Below are 23,846 nucleotides of genomic sequence, written 5' to 3'. Positions count from 1 at the left end.
CAGCCCCATCTCTATTTGCTGTCCTGGCCAGAAGCCTGACAGGGAGGGATCCAAGAAACTGGCTACGTTTAGGTGAAGATGCTCAAAGCAGGACCAACACCAGCTAAATCATCCCAGCCTGGGCGTTGTCAAGCCAGGCCTTAAAAACCTCTAAGGAGGAGATTCCACCACCTCCCTAGGTAACCCATTCCAGTGCTTCACCACCCTCCTAGTGAATTAGTGTTTCCTAATATCCAACCTGGATCGCCCCCACTGCACTTGAGACCATTACTTCTTGTTCTGTCATCTGCCACCACTGAGAACAGCCGAGCTCCATCCTCTTTGGAACCCCCCTTCAGGTATTTGAAGGCTGCTATCAAATCCCCCCTCTCTCTTCTCTTCTGCAGACTAAATAATCCCAGTTCCGCCAGCCTCTCCTCATAAGTCATGTGCCCCAGCCCCTAATCATTTTCGTTGCCCTCTGCTGGACTCTCTCCAATTTGTCCACATCCCTTCTGTAGTGGGGGGACCAAAACTGGACACACTACTCCAGGTGTGCCCTCACCAGTGCCTAATAGAGGGGAATAATCACTTCCCTCGATCTGCTGGCAATGCTCCTACTAATACAGCCCAATATGCCTTTAGCCTTCTTGGCAACCAGGGCACACTGCTGACTCATATTCAGCTTCTCATCTACTGTAATCCCCAGGTCCTTTTCTGCAGAACTGCTGCTTAACCAGTAGGTCCCCAGCCTGTAGCGGTAGATGGGATTCTTCCTTCCTAAGTGCCGCACACCTCATCAGATTTCTTTTGGCCCAATCCTCCAATTTATCTAGGTCACTTTGGACCCTCTCCCTACCCTCCAGCGTATCTACCTCTCCCCCCAGCTTAGTGTCATCCACGAACTTGCTGAGGGTGCAATTCATTCCATCATCCCGATCATTAATAAAGATGTTGAACAAAACCGGCCCCAGGACCTACCTCTGGGGCACTCCACTTGATACCGGCTGCCAATTAGACATCGAGCCATTGATCACTACCCATTGAGCCTGACAATCTAGCCAGCTTTCTATCCACCTTATAGTCCATTCATCCAATCCATACTTCTTTAACTTGCTGGCAAGAATACTGTGGGAGACAGTATCAAAAGCTTCGCTAAATTCAAGATATATCACATCCACTGCTTTCCCCATATCCAAAGAGCCAGTTATCTCATCATAGAAGGCAATCAGGTTGGCTTGCTAGTGGGGTAGATTTATCTGTAAGGATATTTTGGAATTTAAGCTTTGTGGGCAGACCATTCTGGTTTGTGTTTACTTGTCTTGCAACTGGGAGGGATTTGATTTGTGCCTTTAGGAAGTGGTGGTCTGTCCAGGGGTGTTTCTTGTCTATCTAGAGCCTTAAAATCGCATCCAGGATATGACTGATTGTCCATATAGGCCCAGAGATTAGAAACTGAAGGTAGAAAATGTGGAGGGGAGATTTTGGGTTACAGCAACAGGAATTGTCATCATGGCTGTTGAAATCTTCCATTCCAATAGGAAAAGATAGTCACCATGTCAGACAGCATCTTCATCAGCTCCTTTGGGAGGAGTGGTGATAAATACAAGCTTTTTAATTGTCCACAGTTACTTTGTACATAAACTTATTTTCATTAAAAACTAAATAGTATAATTTTAATATAGTTTGGTTCCCTTTGCTCAGAAATTCAAGAACTCGGTTGTGAGTAGAGACTGTAACAATCTTTTGTCCAACTGGCCAACAATCTTTTATTCATTAAATCAAACACAGAAGAATTGGCAGAGTAGTAGACAACAGACTTTTCCTGTGCTTTAGATTGAAATTCCGTTGGTATTAGTGACTACTAGAAACTTAAACAAAAACCCCACTTGATAAGTGTTGTTGCAGCTAAGTTGTTTTTTGTTCAGGTTTTTGGACATTAACATGCAGTATCACAAAGTGACATTTTTAAAACAAACATCAGTAGAAATAATTTTCTTGCAGTTCCATGTGACAGTAATTCAGAGATTGAATTATAATCATGATCAAGTGTATGTGTGTGTTTTGAGTATAATGAGCAGTAGTCAAATAAAACTGAATTAGGAAAAAATGATTAATTACCAAAATTTATAAATGCTGCCTTGATACAAGAGCATATTTTTGGTGGTTGTTGGTGGGGTTGTTTTGTTTTTATTTTCTGTTGTTTTCAAAAACCCTAAAGTATTTTGTATAGATTTTGCATTTGGAAAACGAACAACAGTATTTCAGAGTGGAAAATACAATTTGAGAATTTTAGTACAGTATTGGATGCTTGGTTTCTAGTTCATCTAAGATGCACTAATGACATAGAAATGGATTAATGACCTTTATTTTATAAATCTTATTCAGTTTAATAAATTTAAGTAAAATTCCTATCAATCAATCATAGCTTTATTAAGTTTTCACCCAGTTTGTGAAACTTTTTTTCCGTGGTACAAAGCCAGGACTGTTGTCCAATGTATTTCCACCAGAAGCCAAGTTTTAAACATAAAGGGGAATTCTGCCCTCAGGAACCCCAGTAGACCAAATCTTGCTTGCCTCGTTTATGTGAAAAATCCTATTGACTTCACTAGAACAAATTGGAGTAAGTTGAGCAGGGTTTTTGTTTAGTGTGTGGGTGCTGGGCGGTGCTGGTGGTCTGTGATATACAGAAGGTCATACTAGATGATCTGGTGGTTCCTTCTGGCCTTAAAAATCTGACTCTATGGTTTTTCCATTCACTAAAACGGGGATGCATAGTCAAATAATTTGAGTAAAAGCAAGGTATTGAAATATACACTGATAATGGTTATCTTGTTTGGATCACTTCAAAAAGTGGGGTCCAAATTCTCTTGATACGTATAATGGGGTAAACTGGCTCTTTAAGAGTCGAGGGAGGTCACAAGACCCCATTCCAGGGAGTTGGAATGATCAAAGGCCCAGGAAATGGCCTGGTGTAACAGAAGAGAGACTGCAGTCCCAGGAAATTTTGTGTTGGATGGGGGAAAATCCCCAGGACATTGTTCTTTTAAGGCCCCGGATCAGGAGCCTTGTAGCGTAGTGTGAGGCAGGGTTCCCCTCTCTTCCAGCAATGCGGAGGAGCCCTCTGGATGAGGGCAGTATATCAACTGCTTTCTCCCTCAAATGGGGAGACACTGGCAAGAGAAGGAAGCCAGAGCCAAAAGGCCAGACTCCAGGGAGAGACAGCTATGAGAAGTGACCCTGTGAAGAGCTCCATATGAATGGCGGAAGAGCCAGTAGGAACCTTTGGATGGCAATGATGGACTGTTTGGAATTGTTTGTGGGCATTAAACCTGCCCCAAGCAGAGGGTGTAAGACTTATGAGAGAGGCTGTAAGGGGCCCTGAAGAGGAGAACAGAGGGAGGCTGCTGCAAAGGGAACTCCAGCCACAAGAGACTACTCAGGAAGTGGCAGCCTTGTTACAATAGGATTGTGATGAACAGAGCTTATGATATGAGACCTTTAAAGAGGCACGATATCTTCAAACAAGTAAATAAATACTGGGGAACAATCCTGGGCTGGTAACAGGCTGGACTCAATTACCAAATAATATGCCGTTTGCATACTAAAGATTTTTTTTTTTTAATGTATTAGAAACTTTCCACTTAAATTAGAAGACGTTAAGGGCTGAATTCTCTGGTTCAGGATTTGCATGCGAAACAGGCCCAAAGCTGTGGATTGCTGCACAGGGAGAGGTTGCTGCATGTTTCATCTTTCGGCTGTGTGGACCTTCTGCTGCTAGAGAACTGTTGAGAAATCGCCCTGTTGAGAACTCCAGCAAAAAAGGCTAAGGCTGTGTCCAAATCTGGTGGGTGTGTGGGAGCAGGGAGGCCAGTGTCTGATGCTTGGGGGACGCATCTGACCTGGAGCTGGGGCAAAGAGTGAAGGTAGCGTGTAGGTTCTGCAATGGGGTAGAAGGAGCATCGGGAAGCTGAGTAATGAGTAAGTGCAGGTATTGGTGCTCTTGAACAAGATCGTGCTCTGTAGCTGAGAGATTGATGCAGGGAGCCAGGTTAGTACCTTCTACTGATGAGGTTCAGGGCAGAGGAGAGGTGAGCTGATGTAGCTGGGACAGCCTCTGAGCTTTTCAGGAATGGCTGAGGTTGCAGAAGGTTGCCAAGCAGGGCATCCTCAGAAGGACTGCCGCAGTGGCCGCACCACTTTTTTCCACTCTTCTATACCAGGTGAGTGTAGGAGGGGAGCAGGAGCAGAGTGCCTGAAGGAACTGCCTGAGTGGCAGAGATGCATGGAATTCTCCCTCTGCCCATTTTCTGCTTTGTTCACAGCAGAGGATGCCAGCAGCATTTCATCCTTTAAAAACTTAACAAAAAACAAACAAACAAAAAAACCCAACACACCCTTCTGTATCTAGGCACATTTGAATAGCTTATTGCAATTATTTATCCTGAAAAAATACAGCACAGCATATGAAGAAAGTTTGTTCTTGTCAAAATAACAATTCAGATGGGCTTATTTTTTGCTGCTTTCATTTTTCACTTATGTCTGCATTTCTGTTATGAAATGTATTGTCCTGTGTGTTTCCTTTTGTCTCATTTTGTAACACATTCCTTTGTTAATATTCTTGGGTCAAAGGCCTATAACTGTCAATATTTATTTATTATTTTTTTGTTCTCAGTGTAAGCTGTTGAATTAGCAACTCCCCAAATCTCTTACTACTAAGAAAAACAACAAAAACTCTCCATGAATATAAGTATTGAAGCTTTCTTTGATATTTATTCAGAAGGAAAATTCATTTGTATAATCTACCATGCGTGTAACAATGTGCTTTTGATGGTGAAAATTGTTTGATAAATATTAATAGGTGTTGGTTTTTTTTCTTGCTACTTTGTACGTAGTGTGGCCTTTTGTTAAGGATGAATGTTCCACAGAAATAAGAGTCCGTTAATGTGACACTGAAAATGTTTATGTCTAAGGTAAACTTAGAATGGAAAACCAAATGCCCCCCAAACTGCATTTTATTCTAGCTCTGGGCATTTCATTAAATAAGCCAGGGAGCATTCGAAAAGGGAAGTTGGTTGCATGGTTCTGATGTTGGTATAGGCCCTAATTCATTGTTAACAAAAATTAATGCATTACTAATACATTGGAAAGCATATTATTGACTTCACATATTTCTTGTTCTAGCAGATTCCCACATGACTTACTCGCATAATTTGTATTTATTATAGGGTAAGATCTAGAATCTTCCATGGGATATTTATCACATATGTACACTAGTAAGCAGCTCTCCAAAATTGCAGTAGCTGTGACTGGTCTTGATCTATTGTGATTTATTCCAGTACTGATTGTGAGTCGAGGGCAGAAAATTCTTTTCTTTAAAAGAATTAAAACAAAACTATTCCATCAGAAAGTAAGAGTAATACTTTCCTATATGGTATTCTCTTTTGTTTGCTCTCTGTGTATGTCTGTGTATATGTGCACACAACAGTAGCAAGACACAGCTGAAGACACAATAGATACAGACAAACATTGCTATCAGTTTTATATTATAATAATAGCGTTAATGGTTTCCAGGCATTTAGTCTGGCTGGCTTGCCGCAAAACATCAATTGCTTCAGCCAGTCATTAATTTCTAGTAAACGTCCAAACCAGAGGTCATTGGTGCTTAAATAATAATTTGTATATATTCTTATTTTTACTATTACATTTTTAATCTATTAAGATGTTTGCCTTTGCAAAACCCATAAAAGTAGTCAGTCAGTGTTCATCATATCCGTTCATAGTAAACTCATTTTTCACCCTTAGAATTAAAATAGCCCATAACTATTATTAAAGATAGTCCTATTTAGTTGCTGCTTAGTGCTTTCTTACAACCACAACAGATGTTCAAGTTGAAGAAAAGCCTTGGATGTACTTTCCCATTTTCTTTATTTATAAAAAGTTGTGTTGATCATGCTTAATATACTTAAAGCTATTGTTAATTTCTTTAAAGGAAGAGTTTGCAAGGAACCAAATAGACTGTAAAATAAAGAATATAACTGAAGAAAAAGTTTATCTACTATGGAGCTATTTAATGTGTTTTGTGTGTGTGTGTGTGTGTGTGTGTGTGTGTGTATAATATATATATGACTGTGCATTTGACTTTAAATCCATTGTGATCTTTTCAAAAAGTTGTAACACTTTGAGGTTGGAGGACCTACAAGTTTGCTAATGGTTGAAATGATTTGTTGGGGCCACTACAACTGTATACATCATGAAAACCACCCTCGTAACTGACATCTTTATGGATGGGGCAGTTAAAATGAGCATGGAACACAAACTGTTCTCCTACTCTATAAGTGGTTTCCACAACCCATAACTTCAGACACCTTGACATTATTGCGTGGGGAAACTTGCACTGCCATCACCCATGCCTGGACTTTGGAAAAATGTGTTTTAGGGCCCTAGTCCTGCTTTCCAAAACTTCTGTTGATTACTATGGAAGCAGAATCAGGGCCTTAGTACATAATTATGAAAGAATATTGCACTTTTTTGTGACATTACATATGCGGTGGTGAATTTCTGAATTAAAAACGACCATTCAGTATCCGTAATTTGATGATTTTTTCCCCCCTTCATTTAGTTGTTTGCTTTGATGCCAAGATAAACTTTGACGACAATGCCGAGTTTAGGCAAAAAGAGATATTTGCCATGGATGACAAGTCTGAGAATGAGCCTATGGAAAATGAAGCTGCCAAATATGACTTAAAGTACATAGGACTGGATGGGAACATTGCTTGCTTTGGTAAGAAAAGCAATCTGTCTTCGTCTGTTATCTTGGAGTAACCAATTAACAGTTCAGAGTTTTCAATATCAATTGACTAATCTGTTTCTGTTTACAGTCATTTACAGAGAGTATTATCAGAAATATTTACAATTAAGTAATAATCTAAATACATAAAATTACTCACATGCTTAAGTGTTTTCAGCATCCGGTCCTATTTTATTACCAGTGAACTCTTTAAAGTGACACCACCAATTTAAAAATCACATTTCCATCTGATGACACTGTATCTACTGTTACAAGTGACCCCTAAGATTGTTAGCTCATTGGTTGATTGTTAGTCATATAGTGAGAATTACTCTGACAGAAAGATATTAAAGACAAATATATGCTTTCTCAATTTGTAAAATTTGCTTGATTTGTGTATTTTGATTTTCATTCTATTTTTGACAGCACTTTGAGTGAATAGTCCTTTTTATTGTTTTGCTGATGTCACCTGCACTTCCCCAAATTCTGTAAGAAGGTAATAGTAGTAATAGGTAATACCAGTACTACCAACAGCAAACATGAAGCTGAAATTGAAAGGGCAGCAGGCAGGAGTGTGCACATAGTTTAAAAAGGGGGTGAAGTTGATCTGTAAGTCTGCGCGTGTTTAGCGCTGCTATTTTCAGGTTAGCCCGGATGACCCTTCTAAATATCAACAATGGGTGCAGGGGGAAAAGAAGAATTATTTAAAAAAATCAGAAAATGCTATTTAAAAGGCTTTAAAAAACAAAAACAAACTGGATTTAAACTTTGGTTTCTCACAATGTAAATTTGGCTCCCTTGACATCTCAATATTTCTCATGTCAAACAGCAATTGATAAATCTTGCATTATGTTGAAACCTTTGTTTTAACTGAAATTCCTTTTTTCATAGAAGTAAAATAGGTAAAAATTTAAATAATTATGTAAAACATCTTCAGTTTCATGTAAATTGTTTAAGCCAGAACATTTTATTCTGAAAAGAATTGACTTCATCATTTTGATCCGAATTAGCTAAAATGGTTTATCCTCCAGAGATGGAGGAGTGGTATATGGATGTAATATAACTTTTGTTACTGCCCACAGATTATAGTGCTTAGATTTATGCTCTACCCACTTATTTGAAAGATCCTCAGGTTGCAGTAGAACTAATTCATTGCATTGAAACTGCATTGGTCTTAATCTTTTAAAGGAACTAACATTAAAAAAAACGTGCAGCTCATTAAACCATCAGTATCATCAAATTCAGTGCCCGAGACCTCATCCTTATGGTTCTATTCTGTACAGTAGAAACCTGCATACAATTACATGTGATATAAAAAGACTTACTTTGTACAGAAGCAATAACTTTAATGTACCAAACCATTCTGATTCATCTCACCCGGATGAGTTAATGTCCTTGCAACACTAGCAGCATGTAAAGTACCAAAGGATATGGGATGCCAGTGTGTCTAAACACATTTTAATAGAAGAAAGCATTACCCTGTTTGAACATCGTGTAAGAATTTTCATGATTTGAACACATTTTTAAAATGAATATTCAGTTTTAAAATATTTTGTAATGCAGTATTAGTCTTACCAAGGTTAATGAAATTAGACATGGTTTGTAAGTGTGGCAGGGGAATTACAGGATCAGTAATAAGTGAAGGATACTTTACTTTGGGTTTCTGCTGGGCTAAGAATAATTTTTGTCCTTTACTCTGAGGGGGATATTTATGTGCAGTTACATGTGTGGTGCGTAATCTTCTTTAATTATTATGAAATCCCTTTTCTCAGAAGTTTTGGGGGGTTTTGTACAGAACAGTCTTCATATGATTTTGTCCATTTATGTCAATTAAGTCACTCCTGAAAAATTCAGGTGTTGGCCTAATTTGAAACAAATCAAGTGGAGCCGGGAAGAAGTGAAGTTTTAGGACTAGTCCTTGCCTTGAACTGATGTGCCATAGTTAAATCACATTTCACAAGTCTGAATTCCCTTTTGTAAAATATCAGCCTCTGACTCTTACAATTACAGTGAATGGAGCTGGTCTTGCTATGGCAACCTGTGATATCATTTCCCTTAATGGTGGAAAGCCAGCCAACTTCCTGGATCTTGGTGGAGGTGTGAAGGAAGCACAAGTCTATCAGGCGTTCAAATTGCTCACTGCTGATCCTAAGGTAAAAGAATTGTTTTTGTACAGGATGTTTCCTAATGCACTAATATAAGGACATTTGTCTATCAAAATCAGTAATATGCTGAATAAATATAAATCATGATCTTGTGAACACTTGAGGATAACTTACTAGAAGGATGGTCTAAAACAGTGGTTTTCAGTCTGTGGTCTGCAGACCCTTGTGGTCCACAGACTGTCTAAGCTTTCCAAAGCGGTTTGCACCTCCATTTGAAATTTTTTAGGGTTCTGCAAATGAAAAAAGGTTGGAAACCACTGGTCTAAGAGACGGGTTGGTCATATAGTTAAGGCACTGGACTGGGATTCGTAAGACCTGGGTTCAGTTCCTAACTCAGTCACCAACCTTCTGTGTGACCCTGGACAAGTCGTTTAATCTCTCTGTGCCTCAGGTCCCCATCTATAAAATGGGAGGTATAAAATTCCACTCGTCTGATTTATCTAAGGGCAGGTGCTCCATTATCATGTGTTTGTACAGCGCCTAGCACAGTTGGGGATCTCTAGGCACTGCTATAATACAAACAATTGGCCGAGCTTGTGAAGGCCTTACACTCTCCTCAAGGGCATTTCCCTGTTGATCTCTCTATATATAAAATTATTGCTTTTGGATGCCACATCTGAATTTTGGAATTGATCAGGGAATGTTCTAGGCATCTTTAGCCAGAACCTTATTTATTTGGGGGGGGGGGTAAACCAGAAGGGGCATAATGGGGAACCCACAAAGCCCCTGCCAGCACATGAGCACCGCCATAGCCTCTAGAGTCTCCGCAGTTGTCTGTAGATCAAACAACTGATCAATGGCACTTAGTAATGCCTTCTAGCAAAACAATTCCCCATCTCACCCCTGCTCATCCTTCCAATGGAATTTAACATATTGGCACCCAGAAGGACCTATATCCCAGAAATGAAGAAGAATAGTTGGGGCAGGGTAGAATGGAGGGAGGGGGGTCATGGAAGTATGCAAACAGTCCCTGACATGGTGGGGGCCCAGATTGGGAGACCCTAGTGTGGGGGAATGAGGCATACAGAAGCCCTAGTATGGTGGGAATATGGGAGGCAGACAGAGCTTCTGGCATGGGGGAATTAGGGTTCACACAGCGACCCTGCCGTGGGAGAATGGGGCACCCTGCTATGAGTGAAGAATGGAATGAGAAGGCACACAGAACCTGTGGTGTCACTGTGACAGTCAAGGTCCACCCCATGGAGGGAACGGGGGTCTGAACCCCAAAGAATGAGCAATTGATATAACTGGTAGTGTACAGTCGTATTGTGTATAAACTCTGTCAAGTGAGGTCTTTTATGAAAGCTTGTCATGTTTTGAACTTGATTGTCATGATGAGTTTATGTATGTGTGTGCGCATAGAGCTGTGCTTGGGACCGGAAGGGCTGTGGGGGCCACCCTGCAAGGAGTAAGTAGGCTGCTGGAAGCCGGGTGAGACCTTTGTGCTTGTGGGCTGGCTACTGGTATCAGGGCTTAGAGCCACAGCAGCACAGCATTAAGGCCTCCAAGAGCAGGCAGTGACAGAACCCTTTACTGTCCTGGGTGAAGCCCAAAACGTCTCAGTGGGGTGGGGAAAGATTGGGGGGACCTTGTTATGGGAGGAAAGAGGAGAGTGGGAACAGGAGTATACACACAGCTGATGGTATGGGGAGCGATCGTAGGAAGAAAGGAGATAGTGGGGTACACAGAACCCCTGGCAGAGAGGAGATTGGGAGGAGTTGTAGGGAGTCATGAAAAAGAGGGGATGGGAGGGTGACCCATAGGGAGCTTGTGGGGCAGGGGAATGGATGAATGCAAGGAGCCCCTGGTGTGTGCAAAAAGTTACCCCTACATCGGGGTAGGCAACCTATGGCACGCGTGCCGAAGGCGGCACGCGAGCTGATTTTCAGTGGCACTCACACTGCCCGGGTCCTGGCCACCGGTCCGGGGGGGCTCTGCATTTTAATTTAATTTTAAATGAAGCTTCTTCAACATTTTAAAAACCTTATTTACTTTACATACAATAATAGTTTATTTATATATTATAGACTTATAGAAAGAGACCTCCTAAAAATGGGAAAATGTATTACTGGCATGCGAAACCTTAAATTAGAGTGAATAAATGAAGACTCGGCACACCACTTCTGAAAGGTTGCTGACCCCTGGCCTACATAAATTACGGAGCGTGTGACTCTCCGTCCCTCCCCCAGTAATATTAATAACAAAAATTAGAAGGATAAATAAATTGTTTATATTCTCATGGCAGAGCTAGATGGGCACCGACGTTTCGCCAGTAGAGGCCTAAATTCAGGTTATGCCCAAGGTTACAAATGAAGGAAGTGGATTGTCCCTTTTGACCTAGTCCGGGTTGGGGATTTTACAATCCATGGCACACATCAGCTTGATGGATAGGTCTGTGCTTGAAAGAACACACAAGTAGAAAAGCAAGGGTGCTGCAAGTCAGGGTGGGGAGAAGTGGGGAGCAGGTGCTGGCAGAATTATCTGGTGGGAGATTTGAACAGTTACCTGCACTATGCCTGAGACTGGTCAGCACTATTAGATCCTCCCTCACTTTTATGAGTACTAGAGTCACAGATTTAAAAAAAAAAAAAAGGAAAAGGGTTTGACATTTGTCTGTATTATTCAGAGATGGGTGTTTTATACGGTAATCAAGGGCTGAATAGAAGTAGAGATTTGGGGACTAAATTGCATTGCAACATAGAGACTCACAGATAAGTATGGTGTGGTCTTACCTCAACAACGTACCGCAGCGATGATTATGGAATAAACTAGGATGTGCTCTCACGCTATGATTGTGACTGCAGATTTCCTAGGTGCTCTGCATGTGCTGATTTTGATGAAACATGTATCCAGTTTAATTAATTAATATTATTCATAGGCATTTCTGTACCTCTCGTTAATATCTGACTATCACCATCCTACTCTAGATCTTCACTCTGTTTTCAGTGGGGATAACTGGCATAACTCAATGGATCTATGCCATTTTACCATGTGAGCATCTAGCCCAAGATGTACAAGTCACCAGCCTGAATGCTCCATAGCTCATGTCTCTATTTTTTTATTTCATTTTTTCCTTTCTTCATTTCATTTGCTTAGCCTTCTCCTCTTTGTCCCTTTATCTCTTTCTTTTTTTATATTTTTACATACAGATTTTGTGTATTGTCTCTCTGCCGCTCTTTTCACTGAATGAATTTTCTTACTTTGTAGGCCTTTTTCTGTTTTGTTTTATTTCTCTCTCCCTTTGTTCTCTCATTCCCTTTCTGACTATTTCCCTTTGCTTCCCACTCCTTTCTAGCATGTCTGCTTAGTATCCCAGTGGGCAAGTACTTTTTCTAAAATAGTTTTCAGCAGGACACTTATCTGCCATAAGGCATTTAACTAATAGGAATGTCAGACGCTCTAACGCATAAGTACAAGGGGTGGTTTTGGCTTTGTCCACTTTTAGATTTTTGAATCTTATAGAAATTATTGTGTCAAGTATCAGGGGGTAGCCGTGTTAGTCTGTATCTACAAAAACAACAAGGAGTCTGGTGGCACCTTAAAGACTAACCGATTTATTTGGGCATAAGCTTTCGTGGGTAAAAATCTCACTTCTTCGGTGCATCCGAAGAAGTGAGGTTTTTACTCACGAAAGCTTATGCCCAAATAAATCTGTTAGTCTTTAAGGTGCCACCAGACTCCTTGTTGTTTTTATAGAAATTATTGCTCATCATCCATTTTTAAGTTATTAACTTCAGTTCCTTTGACTCTGTCCCGGCACACCAGTCAACGTTCCCCAGCTTTTATGTTTTAGTCACCTAGAGGGGCTTTGTCTGGTTTCAGTGAAGCACTTCTGAACTACCTCTTGTCAGCCCTGTGATTTCACTGATTTCGCTTTATCCTTTTGGCTCCATGGCCATCAGTGACACTGTTTCAAGTCAGCATGATATCAGCTGAAATTCAGCTTTCATTTTCAGCAGTAATTTATGAAGAAAATGTGTGGGATTCAATTAGGATTTCAGAGGACATATAGCGGTGTATCAGTCTCCTATTAAACACAGGGTACACAGCAAAGAAAAACACATGGCTGGCCCGTGCCAGCCGAATCGGGTTCACGGGACTTGGGCTGTGGGGCTGTTTCATTGCTGGGTAGACTTCCTCGCACAATCCTAGAGCCCGGGCTCCAGCCCTGAAGCCTACACAGCAATGAAAGACCCCCGCACCCTGAGCCCTGTGATCCCAAGTTGGCTGGCAAGGGCCGGCTGCAGGTGTCTGGTTGCTGTGTAGACGTATCCACAGGCAGAAACCAACTGTACCAGGTTTGGACAAACTAGAGGCTAAACTCACGATGTACGTGTGACCATCCTTATTGCTGTGCATCTTATGGTCACAGAGAAGCTTATTGCCAATTTAAAAATAAACATTTTATATTTTTTTCTTTTCAGTAAACAAATGGCAGTTTGATATTGGGTCCTTCCTCAATCTGAATACTATTTTCTGCCTTTTCCATTTCTTAACTAATATTGAGCTTTGATCCCCATGGGTTATGATGTTTAGTGTAGTATTTGGAGTCAGTAGTCAGTTATTAATTACCCTACAACCTTTAACCTGTTTCCTACCGTATCCAAGAAAAGAAAAATTTGCTCTTGGGAGTTTCCAGGCCTATTAAAGATGGCAAATATCTCCAAAACAGGTAGAGCCTCTGAGAATTATACAAAAGTGAGGTTCTTACCCACGAAAGCTTATGCTCCCAGTACTTCTGTTAGTCTCAAAGGTGCCACAGGACCCTCTGTTGCTTTTTACAGATTCAGACTAACACGGCTACCCCTCTGATACACTACAAACCACAAGGTCCCCTGAGGGCAGCTGACTACAATATATAGTTCTGAACTTTTAGCTGAGGACTCTACAAGAAATTAAATCTTCCAGAAAATGATCAAATATACTTTAAAACAGGACTCTCTTTTTAAATGTCTTTAAAGTGTATATTTGTGGAAGTGGGTAGTGCAAAGCTGAGGACATTCTGTTTGAGGAGAAGTTCATGATGTTCTTGTAGTTTGACAGTTTTCCTAAGTCTGACTGTTAATGGCAGCATTTAAGAAAAGAAATTAGTAACGTTTCTTGGAAAACACCAACCGTGGTTTTTAAAATGGAAATACCACCTTTAAAATTTGAGTCTTATTTGAGCTTTTCATCCTATTCTGACTTTGTTTGCTGTCTTCCAGCTAGTCAGTGCTGCATATATCAGATTGGCTGTAGAAGTGGTTCTGAATGTGTTTTTTTTTTTCCCTAGCAGCCCAAAATCTGGCCACGTTTTTCTTCCTGTGATCCCACTTGCCTGTCTCCTTTGCACAAATTCCATGGGTGCCTCTGCCTTGGCAGGAGTTGAGCTCTCTTCCCTTTCCTGTGGCTACTTGCATGAAGAAGGGAGAGTTCTGGTCTCTGTCCTCGTTTTCCAAGCTGCTGGGAGGCATCAGTGGGATTTCATTGCTCTTCTTTCTCACACAATAAGGTGGAAAAGAAGTTGCAGTCTTCAGTGCCACAGCAGTGCTAAGGGGCTTGTTCGACACCCTCAGATGAGCAGAGTGCAGTGCTGATCAGCAAACCCCTGGTAGAGTGCTGAGAAGTGAGCAGTTACTTGTTCTCACCAAATTCTTCTTTTGTCCTCACCGGTGTTGAAAAACACTGACCTATTATTATTGATTATTTGTATTACTGGACTTTCTTAGAGCCCTGGTGATGGACCCAATGTACTTGAAAGTCTAAAAGCTATTGACAGGGTAGGAACAGTGGTCGACTGGATGGGGCACTGGACTGGAACTCAGGAAAGCTGGGTTCAGTTCCCAGCCCAGACACGGACTTGATGAGCGACTTTGGGAAAGTCACTTTAATCTACCTTGTGCCTCAGTTCCCAGCCTGTAAAATGGAGAAATTCCCCTCTCACACAGGAAGGATAAAATACAATCAGATATTAAAGTGAAGAAGCTTTATAAGTAGACAGATGCAAAGTCACTTTAAAGAAATTATAAGCAATTCTGTTTTACCATTGACTGACCTCCAGCACTGACCTGAACAGTGGAATCTAAATGCAATGAAAAGTAGTAACTTCACTGAAAAGAGGGACTAAAATTAATCTCTTTCAACAACTGAAGCTCCAATTGTTTTAAATGGTGTCATTGACAATGGCAGAATTTAATCCAATCAGCAAGTGTTTACTTGTCATATATGCAAATCATTATATTGCCTAACAAATAATTTTTAAGCAAAATATTATATATTGACATCTGTTAACTCGTATAAAGGGAATAATTAATGCCAAACCCAAGAGAAGCTTAATTTGTTTTTCTTCAGCCATTCCTTAGTCCAAACAGATTATTGTTTTATGAATATGAAATAAGCATTCTTATTCCTGTCACTGCTGTTTGCTTATGTCAGATGCATCTCTCTGTCCACTCAGTGAAGGAAAATAATGGCATTGATGTGCCTTGACATTCAGTTGTGTGTGAAGCAGAGGTCTTGTGGTTTTTCATTTTCTCAACATCTGAGGCACTGAACAGAATTCAGAAGAAGAGTATCATTAAATATTTTGCAATTCACTTATTTTCCAGCTGTGCATCGTGTTCAAATAATACAGGTTATCCTTGCTTATTATAGAAGACATATTTGCCATCAGTTTATCATTTGGGCTTGAGGGATTCTGAATATTAGTTTTCGTAAAGTTGCAGCCCATTATGTAGTAGCAGAAGGGAGTTGTTGTTTTGTACTACCATAGCAGAGGTTTGAGTTTATTAAGAGATTTTGGGCTCAGGGGGAGAGAAAGTAAAGTGAAACTTCACACTTCAACCAGGAAATTGTTTAATTTACTTGGTCTTTATCTTGTGGGAGTGTATGAGTTCAGTTCATAAAACTCAGAGTTCCCATGCTGAGTAACTGCAGTAAGTCAGGAGGGGCACAGTTGTTTCCTGGACTAGTATGTGAGAGTAGAGCAGCCTGGTCAATCAAACACATACAGACTCTAGCTCAAGGGTGTTGTTTCTGAAGTCATAGTTCCTCCCATCAGCCCGGTTGCTAACTATATTTTACCATAAAGGTGTGGCTTTACTATATGGCTGACTATGTGAAAATGTCGCTTTCATACTCAGGAGTTTTGTGCCTTGTGTGTATTCAAAATTCTAGATTAATGATAAACATAAAGTTTTTACAGTTGTGTTAACTCTCACTTCTGCAGAGCCCAAAGAGTTTTGGAAGAGTGAGTTGGGTTGTTTTCCTCTGTATGCCTCTTCAAAAGATCTTTCTACTAAGTTTGACTCAGTTGTGGCTGTCAGGTCCACTGAGGGCACGGGGATCACACAAGTTCTTTGTGGGGCAGAGACTGTCTTTTTGTTCTGTTTTTGTACGGCACCGAGCACAATGGGGTCCTGGTCTGACTGGACTCCTAGGTGCTACGGTAATACAATAACATTATCGAAGGGCAGTGGGTTTGTACAAGTGTCACTAAAAGTTGAATTTAACCTGCAGTACATTGTAATCCTGGTTGTGAGGTGTGCGGAGAAAGGAACCCAGCTGGACAGTGAGTAAGACTTGCAGTGCAGTGAATGCCCAGGACCAGATCAGTGTGTTATATCATGGACCAAAGAGGGAACACTGTACACAAAACTAAGTGATATTGGGCAACAAAATGGCAAATGAAATTTAATGTTGATAAATGTAAAGTAATGCTCATTGGAAAAAATAACCCCAACTATACATACAATATGATGGGGGCTAATTTAGCTACAACTAATCAGGAAAAAGATCTTGGAATCATCGTGGATAGTTCTCTGAAGGCGTCTACGCAGTGTGCAGCGGCAGTCAAAAAAGCAAACAGGATGTTAGTAATCATTAAAAAGAGGATAGCGAATAAGACGGAGAATATCTTATTGCCCTTATAGAAATCTATGGTACGCCCACATCTTGAACTCTGCGTACAGATGTGGCCTCCTCATCTCAAAAAAGATATACTGGCATTAGAAAAGGTTCAGAGAAGGGCAACTAAAATGATTAGAGGTTTGGAACGGGTCCCATATGAGGAGAGATTAAAGAGGCTAGGACTTTTCAGCTTGGAAAAGTGGAGACTAAGGGGGGATATGATAGAGGTATATAAAATCATGAGTGATGTGGAGAAAGTGAATAAGGAAAAGTTATTTACTTGGTCCCATAATATAAGAACTAGGGGCCACCAAATGAAATTAATGGGCAGCAGGTTTAAAACAAATAAAAGGAAGTTCTTCTTCACACAGCACACAGTCAACTTGCGGAGCTCCTTGCCTGAGGAGGTTGTGAAGGCTAGGACTATAACAGCATTTAAAGGAGAACTGGATAAATTCATGGAGGTTAAGTCCATTCATGGCTATTAGCCACGATGGGTAAGGAATGGTGTCCCTAGCCTCTGTTTGTTTGTCAGAGGGTGGAGCTGGATGGCAGGAGAGAGATCACTTGATCATTACCTGTTAGGTTCACTCCCTCTGGGGCACCTGGTATTGGCCACTGTCGGTAGACAGGATACTGGGCTGGATGGACCTTTGGTCTGACCCAGTACGGCCGTTCTTATGTACATTGACTCATCCCATGACACCCGATGAAGCTCTGAAACATGGCTATTTATATTGCTTCCACTGTTCTTCCCCACTGCTAAGAGTGGGGGAGTCAAGGCCAAGCTGCTATTCCTCCCAGAGTTCTGCAGCGGCCATAGGAATAAAGGGGAATCAGCAAACGGTTGAGGACTGGAGCTTTTGAACAGCTCTCTCTTTGCTCTTCAGCAGCATCTCTTCGGAATAAATCATCTTTAAAATCTGCAGGTGGAAGATAGTATGTCAAGTTTGAAACAAAGAAGGCTACATTAACCAGGGGCCCATTATAGGAATAGAGCAGGGTGGTAGAGGACTAGCCTGTTGGTCAATTTCTGTATTTCAGTAACTGACTGATTACTGGTAGTTGAGTTTTCTAAAGTTGTAAGGATGTCAGCTTGTGAGCATTAGGATCAGATGACCTTCCTGGCTCCCTCAGCTGCCAGTGTCAATGTGTATACAGTGAAGTTGAAATGAAATGTAAATAGCACTCGGGTACAGACGTATTACAGCATGCTAGCCTCGGATTTGTTTGAATTGTCAGATTGCATGTCATTTCGGATAATGTAGAGGGAACCATATTCTTATATAGTCATTAGAAACCCTTTTGCTTTCTCATTCAAATATCATACATCCTTTACACACCTCATTACCCTGCTCTTCTTTGCCCAGCAGGCAAAGTGTTTTCTTTATGCCTTGCGTGTTTTCCCGCAAGGGAGTGAAGCATGGGACGAATTTTTAAGTCCTTGAAAAGCTATTGTTGGAGAACTGTTGTAGTGAAAAATGTCCATGATGTACTGGCTGTCTGCTAAAAACGGTGGATTTCTTTGAGAGGAAGCAATGCCTAGTCACTGAACTCGACTGGGAGCCAGGGCGTTCTGATGTGGACTCTGACTCTGACTTTGTCCTGTGGCAAATACTTAGGCTTGAATTTTTAAAAATGTCCCCTAATGTTGGGCATCGGTAAAATGTGGATTATAATCCTCATCTACCTCGTGGGGAAGCTGGGCATTAATTAAAGGTTTATGCAGTACATAACAGACGTAAAGTGCTATAGAAGTGACATTCTCTCAGTATGGCCTCCTTTCTTTTTGCAAAGCCACATCCTAACGGGGACTGTACACTTAGCGTTGCTTTTGTATGAGCCAAATGACTGACAAATAAATAAATAAATTGCCATTCAAAATTGAGAGGTGCCCTGATTGTGTTTTTGACATCAAAGTCAGGCAGTTTCAAGCTAGTAAATTATGTAAATATCATATGCTTCAGCAACTAGATCTAATTATGTCAACCTACTATTATTATTTGTCTCTTATGGTAATGCCTGAGGCCTCAGTTGAACTCAGGGACCCATTCTACTAGGCACTGTGCAAGCACCTAGTGAGAGACCATCCCTCCCCTTAAGAGATTACGGTCAAAGTAGACAACAGAGACAGAGGGTGGGATGGGAAACAGAGATGAAAACAACTTGCCCAAGGTCAAGCGTAAGTGGATGAGCTGAGGATAGAACCCAGGTCTCTTGACTCTTCAGACACTTAGACCACACCCCCTCAGATGAATGTACGACCCCTAAATGTTAAAATATTTCTGTTTGAAGACAGGGCTATGATTATTGTCTACGATGAAGCAATGAAATTTAAACAGTTTTGTTTGGGGCAACAACAGAATATTAGGAGGAGAGTCAAATTGTTAAATACTACTTCAGATTTTGTATAATCAGGAATGCTTTCTCTCTTCAGGCTTTTGATAGCATCGGATTCCTATCATATGGTCATAGTAGTTAGAGATGAAGAGGACACATTAGATCATAGAGGCCCCTTTTAAGACTGGAATAAAGTTGAATAGTGCAGGTCATATTTTCTGCATCAGATTTATGCAAATACCTTATCTTTAATTGAACGCAGTGAGGCTTTGCAAGGGTGAAGATGTCCAGATGCCTTCGTGGGCATTAACTTGAGACTTACCCATACTTTCATCAGTACTGTATCTGTGAGAAGATGTTTGCAATATAAACTAATAAAACTTTATCAGAGTTTTTTTTAAAAAAACATACATCCTTGTGCTTATGCAGGCATTATTCTGAAACGACTAGTTATCTTTCACACTACTTAATGTATGTGAAGTGCTAGAAAAACAAACTTTCATTTCAAAAAGGATTTTTCTTTTTTAAGAGATTGCCGGCATATTGCCAGTATTTGTGGAAATCTGCAATCTCACTTATGATTTACAAAGATAATTGTATTGAATCGATACATTTATAATCAAAAGTAACTGCATTTTTAAAAAAAGGGATATTCGGTAATCCAAATAATTATATATTAATGGCAAAAAGCTACATTAATGGAGAGTTAAGGTTGCTTGGTGATATGTTGGCCCCTTGCAAAACATTGAGTTAGGCAGAACTCAAAGGTCTGAAAACCAGGAAATGCACAGTTAATGTTGCCCATGCCCTCTTTCAGCAATGCCCCGATATGCCCCATTCACATGTACCTTTTCAGACATTTGAGTTTTACTTAACTCAGTGTTCTGCAAGGGGATGACGTACCACCAATCAACCTTAACTCTGGGTTAATGTAGGGTTTTTTGCCATTGAATTTCTCTTCTGGTTCAAAAAACTAGGATATGTTGTTGGTAGGAATTAGTAGTCATTTAGGCAGTTGTACACATCATGTCCTGCAATTTACATACCTACATGGCCAACCAGCACCTCCAGTCCCCAACACACACACATCAGCTAGGCCCCACCAGCCTGTTTCAATACTTCTCCCCAGCTGTTGTACCAAGCCCCCTCTTCCACCATCTCTCTGAAGTCCTCATTCCCTGGTATGCAAAAGTTTCTATTGTTGTTACTTCTCCCCCCTCCTGTAACCTGATTCACATGTGGTTCCCAGAACGAAGGACAACTGTGTTATAGTGGAATGGTGTTCCTGAATGCGTTTCAGAATGGTTGAAGGGTGGAGTTTGTGGCAGGGCCAGTGAGAGAAATTACAGAGAGGGTTTCTGTCCCAACGTACTGACAGTTCTATGTTTGAGAGAAAGATCCTCTGACCCCTGTCCGATCGATACCCTATCTCTGAGAAATAGTGAAGTGTCATGTTTCTGTGCCATACAGTACACATTTTCTAGTCAGCCATGAACCCTCCAATTTCCCAATTAATGTTTTTCCAACACTTATTAATAGCTTTCATATTGTCGCTGTAGCAATCATGCCATTCGTCAGCCAAATCAGAGAAGACTATCACAGCTCCTGGATGCAAATCTCGGAGTTGGTCCAATCTGCTCTCATACATCATTTAAGGAGTATACCAGGAAAAAGGCCAAGATCATTTCCACCTGAGTGAATCCCCACAATGCCCAGGACTAGATCAGAGTGCATTAACGAATCAGCAAGGTCCATGTGGAGAGTTTGTCTGCGGCAGGCTAGTTCATAGTAAATTCACATCTCCGCTTGTCATGAACTAAATGTTCGTGTAGACACATTCTGTGTGTGTCAGAATAGGTGTTCTGTTGGTGCTGTGTTGTTCAAGCTGCGGGCAGAATTTGGGTAGCTGTTGCAGCTTCTCAGGAATCCTCTTGGTAACATGTCAAAGCATGGCCAATGCTTACCTCCTACGTGAATACAGGGTCAAGAGTGAGTGGGCAGCAGGATACAACAAATAAATGGATATGGCAAGTGCATTATATATCAAGTACAGATTAGAAGCACCACATGTTCCTGCCCAGTTCTTTGTCTGAGGACAGGGCTGGTCGGGGATGTTGGTCTCAAGCTATATCTCATTAAGCGCCCATTGTGGTCTTTGTCTATTATTCATGCCTGTGACGGGGACATAGGACTAACATGACTGCTGGGTTTCAGGTATTGAGATTTTTCTTGTTTAAATAATTGAAGTTAAGACCAATCTTGTCAAACGTTTGCTAATGATGGATTCTTTATTTGCTGAACATCTGATAGCAGAACCAATGTATATATACATGTGTATGTCCTCAGTGCTTAGTTAAAGGATATAACATAATGGGCTAATAAATCTCAGAAGTATTTGACTCTTTACTTTATTATACTTTACAAACTGCTTTAGATTTTAAAAGTGTATTTGTCTCGCTTCACAGTGAATAAATATAAGAAGTTAAGAGATTTTTGGGTACCTTAGTTAAATTGGTAATTCATTCCAGTGGGATGAATAATTGATTATGAATCTTATTACAGATAATCCATCTTGCACATTTAGAGGAGGAATGAAACTCTAATCAAATTAAAAGGTCATATTGGTAGGAAATAAAATATAATTAGAACTCGTACTTTACCTGGTTAGTAAAGTTAGTCTGTAGAGAAAACTGCATCTTAATAGCCAATAATTTTAAATGTTTGGCTTGTTCAGGCTGTCAAAAAAAAGTGATTACATTCTTTCCATCAAAATTAAGAGTTCTGATCACCTCACTTCCATCTGTCCATCATTGAGATAAACCTAGATGTGGAACTGTCTCTCTCAAATAGTTATTTTCTCATTCGGTGTCGGTAACACAATGCTCTTCTTTGGGCATCAGTGTAGAAATCAGCTGTTTGTTTTTTTGTCATTGTAGGTGCTGTTTCGATAATGCATAAAGGATTGAAAAATATCCATAGATCTTGTCATCTACTATCTAGGTAGCTTTGTTTGAAAATGTTGGTCATATTCAAATAGCTAATATTTTTATTCTTTCAAAATACCATATGTACTCGCTCATAAGCCGGTTCGTTTATAAGCCGACCTCTCCCCCTAAGATGGATAATTAAAAATAGAATTTTTTTTATAACCCATTCATAAGCCGACCCTATAATTCAGGGGTCAGCAAACTTTGGCTCCCGGGTCATCAGGATAAGCCGCTGGTGGGCCGAGATGGTTTGCTTACCTCAAGCATCCACGGGCACGGAGGTAAACCTAAGTAAACAAAGTGTCCCGGCACACCAGCTGCTTACCCTGACGAGCCGGGACAGCAACTGGTGGGGAAATTTTTTTGGGAGGAAAAGCTGGGAGTCAGGGGAGTGACCACCCCCCACATGACCCAACCCCTAGCCCGGGACCCACACACTCTCCGCATCCCATCCCTTCCCATCTTATCTGGGTAGGGCTAGGGGAGAATGTCTCTGGCCTGGCTGGAGCTGCTCCGGCAGGCTGGGCAGCGCGGCCACAGCCTGCTCCGGCGGCCAGACCGGGCAGCGGGGCCGCAGCATGTTCCAGCGGGCTGGGCCGGGCGGCACGGCCGCAGCGTGCTCCGGCGCCTGGGCGGCTCGGCCACAGCCTGCTCTGGGGGGCGGGACCGAGCGGCACAGCTGCAGCCTGCCAGCCCCAGAGCTGCAGCTGCTTTGGAGGCTGGGGGGAGAGCAGCGTGGCCAGAAGCGGAGAGACTCTGGCCCCGCCTCTTCCCTTCTGGCTCTGCTGGCTGTGTTGCCTCTCCTTGCTCCCTCTGTTAGGGGGAAGGGCTGTGTCCCATCTCTCCCTCTCTATACCCGTTCATGGGCCGACCCCCTTCTCTGGTGCTTTCCTTTTTTTACTAAAAAAAAATTCGGCTTATGAACGAGTATATACGGTAATTTATTTGATCATTTTTCATAGACCATAGAATTAAGGGCCCAATCCTGCAAAGATTGCTTAGAGTAAGGCCTATCAATGTGAATTAGGTTTACAGGACTGATCCTAATGGGGACAATATATACCTTCAAGTCAGCGACACTGCTATGGGTACCCACATGGCCCCACAGTATGCCAACATTTTTATGGCTGACTTAGAACAACTCTTCCTTAGCTCTCATCCTCTAACGCCCCTACTCTACTTGCGCTACATTGATGACATCTTCATTATCTGGACCCATGGAAAAGAAGCCCTTGAGGAATTCCACCATGATTTCAATAATTTCCATCCCACCATCAACCTCAGCCTAGATCAATCCACACAAGCAGTCCATTTCCTTGACACTACTGTGCTAATAAGCGATGGTCACATAAATACCACCCTATACCGGAAACCTACTGACCGCTACACTTACCTACGTGCCTCCAGCTTCCATCCAGGGCACACCACACGATCCATTGTCTACAGCCAAGCGCTAAGATATAACCGCATTTGCTCCAATCCCTCAGACAGAGACAAGCACCTACAAGATCTCTATCAAGCATTCTTAAAACTACAATACCCACCTGCTGAAGTGAAAAAACAGATTGACAGAGCCAAACGAGTACCCAGAAGTCACCTCCTACAAGACAGGCCCAACAAAGAAAATAACAGAACACCACTAGCTGTCACCTTCAGCCCCCAACTAAAACCTCTCCAGCGCATCATCAAAGATCTACA

General features: G+C 41.3%; 1 protein-coding gene across 1 annotated transcript in view; it reads left to right on the top strand.

Moving 5' to 3' along the window:
• Positions 1–23,846, top strand: part of SUCLG2 (succinate-CoA ligase GDP-forming subunit beta) — a 203,497-nt gene that overhangs the window by 109,115 nt on the left and 70,536 nt on the right. Inside the window, exons 8-9 of the mRNA XM_034775745.1 lie at positions 6,602–6,763; positions 8,780–8,922. Coding sequence (XP_034631636.1) covers positions 6,602–6,763; positions 8,780–8,922 — 305 coding nt within the window. The remainder of the gene's footprint in view (positions 1–6,601; positions 6,764–8,779; positions 8,923–23,846) is intronic.

This window comes from Trachemys scripta, chromosome 7, assembly GCF_013100865.1.
Source record: "Trachemys scripta elegans isolate TJP31775 chromosome 7, CAS_Tse_1.0, whole genome shotgun sequence".
Classification (NCBI taxonomy): domain Eukaryota; kingdom Metazoa; phylum Chordata; order Testudines; family Emydidae; genus Trachemys; species Trachemys scripta.
This window is presented reverse-complemented; position numbering and strand designations above follow the sequence as displayed.